We start from the raw sequence: 12,434 nt of genomic DNA on the forward strand, positions 1-12,434 counted from the left end.
TGCATGATTTCATAACATTTTTGATTTAAAAAACCACCCAGACCGATTACAGACCGATTAATCACAATGTTATTGAAAAGAAATCCCCGTCAAACTCCCTATCGAACCTTTTCACCAATTTGAGACCAATAATATATCCTGTATAATGGTTTTTACTACTGTTGATCTGTCATATTTTGAGAACCTATTTTTGACCAAAAATATAATGCTTTATATTCTATACTTGCTATAGTCGATGTACCAACTTTTTTGGGTACTGGAGTATTCTGGGTAAAAAACAGTCATTAAAGCCAAAAAAGTGATTGCGGATAAAGTATTAGAAATTTTGCTTTGTCGTTTTCTGATGCTACAGATTCATTACGACGCAGAGATATAACCCCAAAGTTTCCTCCTTGGCGAAAACCGCGCAACAATAGAGACACAAAAAGAGCAAAATTAGAAGACAACCTTAGAAGCTACTTTTCGCAAAATTTGTTCCGTCGATTTTTGAGATTGAGCTACATTCAGTTTGGGAATTAGGTGAGAAGTCTTTTGGCATAATTCCGATCAGTTTAGATATCGTTTTATTTTCGAAATGAATGTATCTGTAACCCGCAATTGCGTCTAACTTAACGCGCGGTTTTTAGCATGCAAAACTGAGTTAAAGCTTTATTAACTGAGCACGTGAAATTGGAATTTAATTAACAATCTGTTCACCAATGCGCACAAATTGATACAAAAATTGTTTGTTTTGTAGGTCGGGAATCAGATTGAGTCAAACAAATCTAATATACGCTATAAATTAATAAAAATGACGACGTCACCACTCGTGTCCTGACCTGGACAAATATATCGGCAAAAGATGGGACATCATAACGCTAGAAAGGCAGTATAATGTGGTCAGATTGATCAAAATCACAAAATATAGAGATTAAATACTGAAGATTCCAAAAGTAACCCTGGTAGCTACAGTGATACACAACAGCCAGTCGAGGACAACATGAAGAATAAACAATCGAATTTAAGTGCAGCGGTTCTCTAAAACTCCTTTTTCTAAACTGCAAAAATACGCAGAATTGAGGGAATTTTCAAACAAAAATGATAGGTCACTGTACATAAAGGCAGAATGTCATGATTTTTCAAAAATATAATAGCACCAATAAGAGAAGCAGAATGGAGTGATTTTTCAGAGAAAAACAAAAGTAGACAACTGTAAACAGAAGCAGAATGGAGGGATATTTTAGAAAAAAAGATAAACAGCTGTAAAAAAGCCGTTTATTGCCTATCAGTTTCGAAAAACTGATAGGCAGTATACACAGACGGAGCATGGAAGAATTTTTCAGAAAAAGATAATAGACACCCGTAAATAGATTTTAAAACGTCAATTTTTTGTTCTCTTTCCAGCTTTGAATTATGTAAATGACCAGTTCAAAATGTAATCTACAGTTCAAAACAAATAAGATCAAGTGGTAATTTGGAGATCTATATGGCATATTAAAAAGCTTTGAACCACTATCAATTTTTTTAATTGTCATCATTTAAAAAAATATTTTAACCACTTGTACAATTAAGCAGAATTACGGATTATAGAAACATTCAGTGCGACAATTAGATACATTCAGCGCAGAGTCGAGTTACGCTCAGTGCTAAAAAAGATACCTAAAAAGAGCAGAAATGCGATAAATAGCGCTAATAAAATGGGGCTTTTATCTCAATTGCACTGTTAAAATTTAGACACTTTTGGAAATACGGGTTGCACAATTCCTTTCAATTTTGGCCGATTTTGTCAAAGTATCTATTTTTTTTTGTAATATTGCTGCATTTTTAAGGTATTAACATAGCGAAAACAGACATGAGATACACAGATAGGGCAGATTCGACTGTGAGGATTTGGATATACCTCTGTGGCGTTATAAAACTTTCAAAATTCTGTCTTACGTAAAACCGCTACGTGCTTCTAAACGAATGCCAGATTTTTTTCAGTGGCTCCGTCAGTCACGTAACCTTTAGTAATGGCAATGTGACTCTGCTTGAAATCACTGAGAACCTCTGGCGTTTATCGAGAATCGAGACGCCATTCGAGATATTAAGTCAGAATTTCGAAGTGACTTCTGCAGAGTTACGTAACCATGCTTAAAACACAAAACGCGCATATTTCAAAATGACAAAAGTCAGCGGAAGTCAACTTCTGGCTGAGTAGCAACTTCTGGCACTGCAGACTTTCGGCTTTTTAAAATGTGCACGTGATGTTTTAACGGTCACTAAATCTATAACGCTTTTCTGCACTCTCATGTTGGTTTCGATTCCCAATCATCATCTTCAATAGTAAGTTAAATGAAGGTTAAATATAATCATATCAGAGCGTATTGCAATGATGAAACCATATCAAACAGAATGTACAGTGCAGGTATAACTGGTATTGTCTCTTCACCTCTTTTCAAAATATTGATCTATTCTGCTTTGCCTCCCCCCAAGAGTTTTTTACGCCCCCAGTTACGAATTCTATGTTGTTATTTAGCACGTTACTGTTTAAGAAAATAGCACGTCCTCCTGGGGGGCGTAAAAATATAAGCTCACTAAGTTGGGGGGAATTGACAAAACAGAATCCCAAAATATTTACAATTGCAAGAATAATTAGTTTCTTAGGGACTCCATCCCCAGTATGCCTGTTTGATTAAAACTGGAAACTTTTTAAATTTGTCACTGGCCAGGTAGCTTGCAATCTGGGGAATACTTGCAAACTCCTCCTTGAACCTCTTTACGTTAGGGTATGCCTCCAACACTGTCGGTTCCATACACTCATGGTAGTCAAGGACAGACCAGAAAATGAAATCACCCACAAATAGATTGTCTCCATTCAGCCACTTTCGACCACCAGCCAGCCACTCTTCGAACGGACCAAAACGACCTCCCAAGTTCATCAAGTAATCGTTTTTCATGTCACTGAAGTTGGGATTCAGACACAGCAGCGCGAACCCAAGACGCAAATCCACAACTGTATCCAAAATCTCCTCAAGTTTAGTGATTTGGTCATTGGTTTGGGCTGTGAAGAGTCCGCCTTCTCGACCCAGATGTCGCAGAATAGTAATGGATTGGGTGAATTTCTGTCCATTTGGACATAAAAGGTAGGCCATGTTGGGAAAGTCGAAACCCAGAGTCTTCTTGTCATTTTCAAACCAATGTTCTGCGTGATCAAACTCATATTTGACACGTTCGTATGGATACTGGAGATATTCTAGTACGAGTATGATTGGCTCAACGAAACCTCGTGTGTTCCAGTATCCAACTTTGTAGCTCATTTTACTCAATAATTTTTGAAAAGACTTGTGACCATCCAATAACTAATCTTTTATGACTTTGCAATCGCAAATAATTTAAGTTAAAATACAATGAGAGTATATAATAGTCATAGTCATGATAGATTATTGGCTCAAGAAATTTATCATGTGGATTCTTCATTCGTGAACCATGGTTCATTTCTACAAAGAAGCAAAGTGCTTAACTAACGTCGTAGTAAATGTTTTATCTATAGACATGTAAAAAGATATCAAAGTTTCATTTTATTCTGTAGCAACAACAGCTGTATGATTTTAGAACCACAGATTGTCTGACTGCTTAAAAGACGTGCGAAGAAAGCTCTTAATGCTGTCTTTCAAGCAGTCAGAAAATAAGTCATTCTAAAATGTTTAACTTTGAGCACAAAAAAACGTTAAACGTTTCAAGTAATATGGTGAAGCCATATGCATGAAGTGCCTTATTAAGTTTTATCTTTTATGAACCAGTGGCTATCCAGTAAAACTTTTGACCTAAACTTTCATTTTAACAAGTAAAGAAACGCTTCAAATGTACTTTTCAGTACAGAGTTAAACAAAATAAAATGATAGCTTTGTAAGATAGCCTTAACAGAAGAACATCGAGACAGCAAGAAGCTCCGTAATGTGAGTTTGCACATAATGTTCCGATCCCGCTCATCCACGTTTTGATTTAATTGTTTACCAAATGAGGAGGAAATAAAAAAAAATTACAAAAGTTTACATATCGTTCAACAAACAAAGAATAATGCTGGAGGATTAGAGGGCCAATGTGATTTGCAATTTATGAGAGTACTGGAAAAGACAAAATCAAAATCAAACAAAAGCAAACATTAATTACGGCCAAAACTCGATGTCTATATTTGAAAAACACATTTTAACAAAGAAATGCAATCAGATAAAATCTGAACTAAACAAATTAACCTGTACTTCATTAGGTTAGATATGAGACCTTTCAATAATTAAACTCGGTAACATGTCGACAAAGAAGAGCAGAAAGCGCAACGTTTTTTTTTTGAAAACATCCAAAATCAAATTGATAAAAATCATTACGTATCAACTCGGCTCAATAACAAGGTTATTCTATATCTCATAGAAAACATTTCAGACGTCTCATTATCCATATTATGCCAAACGAAAACAAAGAAAACGGCAAAAAAAACGAAAAAAATCGATTAAATTTAACAAAAAAGCGGTGTCGCAACCAATAAATATAAAAGCTATTCATGGAAAACGTTTAATATTTTCTATTGCAATTTTTCCACGCCAATTGGTCAACGCCTTATTGTGATAAAGTGGCAAAAAAAACAGAATAAAAACTCAAGAAATAAGCAAATATCCAAAAATAATACTTCTCATTGAGTATTACCAAAGCCAAGAAATCATTAATTGACAAAGAAAACATTTTAAAAGTTGGATCTTGGTTCAATAGAAAGTGAATGCGACCTGCCGTTACAATAGCCAAGCTACAAAATCAACAGAGAAACGATAGAAATGACAAAAATCATAGATCTTCTTATAACAAATGTTAAAAAAGAACAAACAAACCATAAATTTCCAACTTAAAACAAAAACAGATTTACTTGCAACTGCTCAGGAAGCTACTTTCACTTGTTTTTAATGAGATTGCATCATAAGACGACAAAAACATCCAACAAGGAGTACGGACGGAACTCAAATTTCTAAAAACAATTCACAGACGACACAGTGTTGAATCAATAAAACCATAAAACAATGAAACCCATTCGAAAAATAGAAAAATAGAGAGAAAAGAGTTGAATTTTGGGCTTGCGTCTCTTTTGATTTTAAATGTTCTCCTTGAAACAAGGTTTTATGAAAAAATTACTTAAAGGCATATTTTGTGTTCCTTAAAACATCCCTTTTAAAAGAATAGTTATCCATACTGCTTCTCTCGTAGTTAAATATTATTTGTCTTTTCTACTTATTCAACGTTAACTTTGCTTTTCCATCCATCTTGATTTTTTATACAAATCTGATTCTAGTTAGGATTTTTTATTTTTCTGAAATAGGTTGGTATCATTGGCAGGTAGCACAACAAGATTTCTCAGCGCGTCCGATGGATCGTTGATATAGATGATAAACAACAGTGGTCCTAATGCTGAGCCCTGTGGTACTCCACAGAAAACATTTTCTCAGTTGAACGCTCAGTCTTTATTTGAAAATACCTAGTTTTAACCTGTAAAAAACTTTTAATCCAACCGAAAGTTTTTACTCGAACTCCGTCCGCAACGCCTAATTTTAATAATAAGGTTTTATAATCAACTCAATCAAAAAATGACCTAAAGGCGCCCAATGTATTTCATCTGTGAGCCTAACATCCTTCAGTGTTTCATCTTTTCAAAATTTTTCCAAGGATGTGTATTATTGATATTGGTTTCTTGATTGATATATTGATAACGATAATTATTGTACATTGATATAGAGATTGTAATATTCATATATGGGTAAAACTGAAAGTTTTTTAAATTTTGAACTTCAAAGTCAGGAGTATGTCGCTGCTTCATACGGGTAAATTATCTGCCTAATTTTTATCCAGTTCTGCCTTTTGTTCTTATACTTCCACGCAAACAAATATTAGGATGTTTTGCATATTTTATCCCCAAAGACGATTGGCATTGAAATAAAATGAACTGTTTGAGACTGTTTGGTATTTTAAGAAATCAGTCAGCAAAACAAGTGCAACACGAATTTACACAAGCAAAAATAAACGACTAAATTGCGTTTGAACAGCTTTATGCAAAAACCTCACTGATTGTTGGTAGCACTTTAGTTACTGTTTAATTATTGTGTTTAAAACCCAGAATCTACCGTGCCAAGAACCAAATTTCCTACTTAAAAGAGCAAGATGCTGACCCGTTTGACCTTTTGGCATTTTCAATTTTACAAGTTACGTGTTTTTAACAAAGCTACAAGATTCTTCAAAAGTCACTTCCCAAATCTAGCAGAGCGGTCTTGAACCGGTTTTCTAAAAACGCTAATTGGTTTTCCAAATACACCAAAAGTTTTCGGTAAAATAGAGCAGATAGCAACTTAAAAAACTTGTAAAAAATAATTCTGAGAAATTGGTATCCCAAATAAGTTCCTCTCACCTATCTAACAGAGCAGCTACTGACCAATCACCTACCTATCAAACCCCTGTCTAGCCTGCCTTCAAACCCCGCCTACCTTACCACCGCCACCCCAGATACGTACCCTCCCCCCTCCACTAACCTACCCACCTGCCACTAACTCCCCGCCAATAACCTACCAACCTACCCCAACCCCTCCCTACCTACCATCCACCTACCCTCCTATACCTGCATAAATCCACCACCTTCGACCTCCCCAGCTCAATCTTACCTACTTTCGTTACTAAAAGTTGGTTGGTTCCAACTCTATATTGCTGAAACTTTTCCGTTTGTGCCCACAGCTTAGTGGAATTGTTTGACCTACAATTTAGTCGACATACACTTTAGCCGACAAATTGAGCTGTCTAAATCTGATTGTCTGAAAATTGCGTCATTAAAAAGAACTAGAATTACTTTTCCCGTGAGAAAATTTTCCTGTGCATCTAATTTCAGCAAACAAAAGGCGGTTGAAAAAATTTGCCTCAAAGTTAACATAAAATTATCAGTTTTGTGTTTCACTTGAACTGCCAGAGATTATGAGATCATAAATTCAGAAAAACGAGGAGGAGAAAAGCTAATAATCAACAACTGCTCCTTCAAAAAGTTAAAATCAGAGCAACTACAGTATACTTTAAGTGCACTCAAACTGATTGCAGCTCGCGTTGTTCAATGAATGAATTTGGTACCAATTTATAGATACGTACGCAAAAGTATAATTAGAGCTCAGTCTATTTACACAACAACACCACATATAAACGTTGCGGAAGCGTCAATTATTGGTGCCTGGGCATTGACATCAAACAAAAAATAATTTCTTTTTCATCAAGAGGACGGAGTGGTAATTTTTTTTCGATTTATCAAGTTTTGGAACAATTGGCTAGCGATTGGATTATATGATCAGAGACAGAACATTTAAGTCAGCATCGAAACCTTCATACTAATTTTAGAACTTTTTGGTGTAACTGGAGAATGGAGATATCAGTTGTGTAGGCACTACTAGACGGCAAAACTGAAAAATTTAGGCGAATTTTTTTATGTAGACAGTGAAAAGGACAGCAAAAACTTCAAATGCGATTAATGCCAGAGGCTAATTTTGCCGACTACAAAACCGGTGTTGCAGCAGCAGTGCGAAAAAATTATATAATGTTCTGAACATTGGGAGTTTTTTTTTCAATTTTCTCTGTGCGTTTTTCAAAAATTACAAAATAGATTTGTTTCGATAATATCAAGAAAATCAAATTATAGAAAAAATTCCATGAATGTTGTTTGGACTTCCGTTACTGCCCAAACAAGAATTAAAGCGGCTTTAAATATATCTGAACAATAACAACGACATTTATATCTCAAGCCATCTCCTCATTTAGAAAAAAATTTTCACTATGCCAAAAATTTGTGATCCCTATTCTACGAAAAAGTGGAATGTCTTGGATAGACCAAAAAAATACTGACAACAAACAAATTTGAAAAATGGAACGGATTGTGGAATCAAGACGCTGGGAAATCAAAAACTATGTTTCGGAATTCTGTGAGAAAAATGAGCGATCAGGCCAAAAATCGAACATCGATTTTCGTAGTTTTTCGTGAGGTGAACAAACAATGCCTGAAAAAAGAGACCCGAAGCCTTAAAAGAAAAACAAATGTGTCTGAAAAATTATTCAGTGAGTTGTCACTTTTCTCCAAAAAAAAATCTCGGATAACGTGTTAAAAGGTTGCAATAAAATTGGTTGAGGATTTCGTGTAAAATACACGAAAACATGCTATTCTGGCGGCTAAATAGGATGCCCGCTAAATGGTATGCCCGCTAACGCCCCTTACCCCGTCAATTGTGTTTAGTTTAAAAGTGTGCGTGTTTCTTGCATGCGTTAATATAATTGTTCTACAAGAAAAACTGTTCATCAATACTGAAGATTACGTCGAGAGTCCTATATTACTAACAATTAAAGGACCCTTTACATTATAAATATCTTGATTGCATAGTTGAGAAACAGACCGCTGTTTTTTGGATTGTGAACGTAAAATTCAGTGTTACTGGCCAGCTTTCTTTCAAGTAGTACTGTTTATTCACGAATTCAAAAATCAAGTGCTTTTGTTTTTTAGTACCAGTTAGCGTTCGCACAATTACCAGTTAACTCGGACAAATCAGTGCACTATTGTTTAAGACCCCGCGTTAATCGGTTTATCACTAGTCTCTCAAATTTTACTGAGTTTATTCACAATAATGAAGAGAAATTGTTGAGCGAGTTCTAAACTCAACTCAGCTGAAACAGTGAATTTGTTAAGTTTGACGTCAAGTTCTAAATTTGTGAAATGTCTTAAAGAAACATAGCCCATAAAATACCAGAAACGACTCGAAGAATTTTGCAAAATGTTTAAAGACCTAATCTTGCCTAAAAAAGAAATATTAATGAAAACTAATAAGAAATGAATAGCCCAATTTAACTATAGAAAATGTTTTATAATTGAGGAAGTAGTTTGGGTTGGGGATCCGGTGGAGAGAGGTGGGAGTAAGTGGAGGAGACGGGTTAAGTGGGGGTGGGGTTGGTCCCTATCAATTGAAAATATGGAATGTCTTGGATAGGCCAAAAAATACAGACGACAAACAAATGTGAAAAACAGAACGATTGTGGAATCAAGACGCTGGGACATCAAAAACTACGTTTTGGAATAGTGAGAGAAAAATGAGCTATCAGGAGCAAAAATCGAAGATTGAAAATAGCAGATTTTCTCGAGGCAAACCTACATCGCCTGAAAAAAAAGAGGTACGAAGTCCTAAATGAAAAACATATGCGTCTGGAAAAATCTAATTTGAGTTGTCAAATTTCAACAAAAATTTTTGGATAAAGTAGTAAAATTCTGCCGAAACTTGTAAATTTGGTTGCGGATTAATTGTAAAATACAGTGAAATATACTATTCTGTCAACTAATTGGCGCGTCGGCTATTTGGTATGTCGGCTAATACCCCTCACCTTGTTAAATGTATTTCATTTACAAGTGTGCGTGTTTCTTGCATGCGTTAATATAATTGTTCTACAAGAAAAACTGTTCATCAATACTGAAGATTACCTCGACAGTCCTATATTACTAACAATTAAAGGACCCTTTACATTATAAATATCTTGATTGCATAGTTGAGAAACAGACCGCTGTTTTTTGGATTTTGAACGTAAAATTCAGTGTTACTGGCCAGCTTTCTTTCAAGTAGTACTGTTTATTCACGAATTCAAACATCAAGTGCATTTGTTTAATAGTACCAGTTAGCGTTCGCACAATTACCAGTTAACTTGGACAAATCAGTGCACTATTGTTTAAAACCCCGCGTTAATTGGTTTATCGCTGGTCTCTCAAATTTTACTGAGTTTATTCACAATAATGAAGAGAAATTGTTGAGTGAGTTCTAAACTCAACTCAGCTGAAACAGTGAGTTCGTTAAGTTTGACGTCAAGTTCTAAATTTGTGAAATGTCTTAAAGAAACATAGCCCATAAAATAGCAGAAACGACTCGAAGAATTTTGCAAAATGTTTAAAAACCTAATCTTGCCTAAAATAGAAATATTAATCAAAACTAATAAGAAATGAATAGCCCAATTTAATTACAGAAAATGTTTTATAATTGAGGAAGTAGGTTGGGTTGGGGATCCGTTGGAGAGAGGTGGGAGTAAGTGGAGGAGACGGGTTAAGTGGGGTTGGGGTTGGTCCCTATCAATTGAAAATATGGAATGTCTTGGATAGGCCAAAAAATACAGACGACAAACAAATGTGAAAAACAGAACGATTGTGGAATCAAGACGCTGGGACATCAAAAACTACGTTTTGGAATATTGAGAGAAAAATGAGCTATCAGGAGCAAAAATCGAAGATTGAAAATAGCAGATTTTCTCGAGGCAAACCTACATCGCCTGAAAAAAAAGAGGTACGAAGTCCTAAATGAAAAACATATGCGTCTGGAAAAATCTAATTTGAGTTGTCAAATTTCAACAAAAATTTTTGGATAAAGTAGTAAAATTCTGCCGAAACTTGTAAATTTGGTTGCGGATTAATTGTAAAATACAGTGAAATATACTATTCTGTCGACTAATTGGCGCGTCGGCTATTTGGTATGTCGGCTAATACCCCTCACCTTGTTAAATGTATTTCATTTACAAGTGTGCGTGTTTCTTGCATGCGTTAATATAATTGTTCTACAAGAAAAACTGTTCATCAATACTGAAGATTACCTCGACAGTCCTATATTACTAACAATTAAAGGACCCTTTACATTATAAATATCTTGATTGCATAGTTGAGAAACAGACCGCTGTTTTTTGGATTTTGAACGTAAAATTCAGTGTTACTGGCCAGCTTTCTTTCAAGTAGTACTGTTTATTCACGAATTCAAACATCAAGTGCATTTGTTTAATAGTACCAGTTAGCGTTCGCACAATTACCAGTTAACTTGGACAAATCAGTGCACTATTGTTTAAAACCCCGCGTTAATTGGTTTATCGCTGGTCTCTCAAATTTTACTGAGTTTATTCACAATAATGAAGAGAAATTGTTGAGTGAGTTCTAAACTCAACTCAGCTGAAACAGTGAGTTCGTTAAGTTTGACGTCAAGTTCTAAATTTGTGAAATGTCTTAAAGAAACATAGCCCATAAAATAGCAGAAACGACTCGAAGAATTTTGCAAAATGTTTAAAAACCTAATCTTGCCTAAAATAGAAATATTAATCAAAACTAATAAGAAATGAATAGCCCAATTTAATTACAGAAAATGTTTTATAATTGAGGAAGTAGGTTGGGTTGGGGATCCGTTGGAGAGAGGTGGGAGTAAGTGGAGGAGACGGGTTAAGTGGGGTTGGGGTTGGTCCCTATCAATTGAAAATGTGGAATGTCTTGGATAGGCCAAAAAATACAGACGAAAAACAAATGTGAAAAACAGAACGATTGTGGAATCAAGACGATGGGACATCAAAAACTACGTTTTGGAATATTGAGAGAAAAATGAGCTATCAGGAGCAAAAATCGAAGATTGAAAATCGCAGATTTTCTCGAGGCAAACCTACATTGCCTGAAAATTAAAGAGATACGAAGTCTTAAATGAAAAACATATGCGTCTGAAAAAATCTAATTTGAGTTGTCAAATGTCAACAAAAATTTTTGGATAAAGTAGTAAAATTCTGCCGAAACTTGTAAATTTGGTTGCGGATTAATTGTAAAATACAGTGAAATATACTATTCTGTCGACTAATTGGCGCGTCGGCTATTTGGTATGTCGGCTAATACCCCTAACCTTGTTAAATGTATTTCATTTACAAGTGTGCGTGTTTATTGCATGCGTTAATATAATTGTTCTACAAGAAAAACTGTTCATCAATACTAAAGATTACGTCGACAGTCCTATATTACTAACAATTAATGGACCCTTTACATTATAAATATCTTGATTGCATAGTTGAGAAACAGACCGCTGTTTTTTGGATTGTGAACGTAAAATTCAGTGTTACTGGCCAGCTTTCTTTCAAGTAGTACCGTTTATTCACGAATTCAAAAATCAAGTGCATTTTTTATTAGTACCAGTTAGCGTTCGCACAGTTACCAGTTAACTCGGACAGATCAGTGCACTATTGTTTAAAACCCCGCGTTAATCGGCTTATCACTGGTATCTCAAATTTTACTGAGTTTATTCACAATAATGAAGAGAAATTGTTGAGTGAGTTCTAAACTCAACTCAGCTGAAACAGTGAGTTCGTTAAGTTTGACGTCAAGTTCTAAATTTGTGAAATGTCTTAAAGAAACATAGCCCATAAAATACCAGAAACGACTCGAAGAATTTTGCAAAATGTTTAAAAACCTAATCTTGTCTAAAAAAGAAATATTAATGAAAACTAATAAGAAATGAATAGCCCAATTTAACTATAGAAAATGTTTTATAATTGAGGAAGTAGGTTGGGTTGGGGATCCGGTGGAGAGAGGTGGGAGTAAGTGGAGGAGACGGGTTAAGTGGGGGTGGGGTGGTCACTATCAATTGAAAATGTGG

At 35.0% G+C, this 12,434-nt stretch overlaps 2 protein-coding genes across 2 annotated transcripts in view; both read right to left on the minus strand.

Annotated features, from left to right (window-relative positions):
* LOC142339158 (transitional endoplasmic reticulum ATPase-like) overlaps positions 1-12,434 on the minus strand; it is a 622,037-nt gene that overhangs the window by 576,163 nt on the left and 33,440 nt on the right. The window lies entirely within an intron of this gene.
* LOC142340283 (glutathione S-transferase Mu 7-like) lies at positions 2,622-3,278 on the minus strand. The gene has a single exon (XM_075390857.1). The coding sequence runs from the start codon at positions 3,276-3,278 to the stop codon at positions 2,622-2,624; it is 657 nt and encodes a 218-aa protein (XP_075246972.1).

The sequence above is a fragment of the Convolutriloba macropyga genome, chromosome 5 (assembly GCF_964194025.1).
Source record: "Convolutriloba macropyga chromosome 5, txConMacr16.3, whole genome shotgun sequence".
Taxonomy (NCBI): Eukaryota; Metazoa; Xenacoelomorpha; order Acoela; family Convolutidae; genus Convolutriloba; species Convolutriloba macropyga.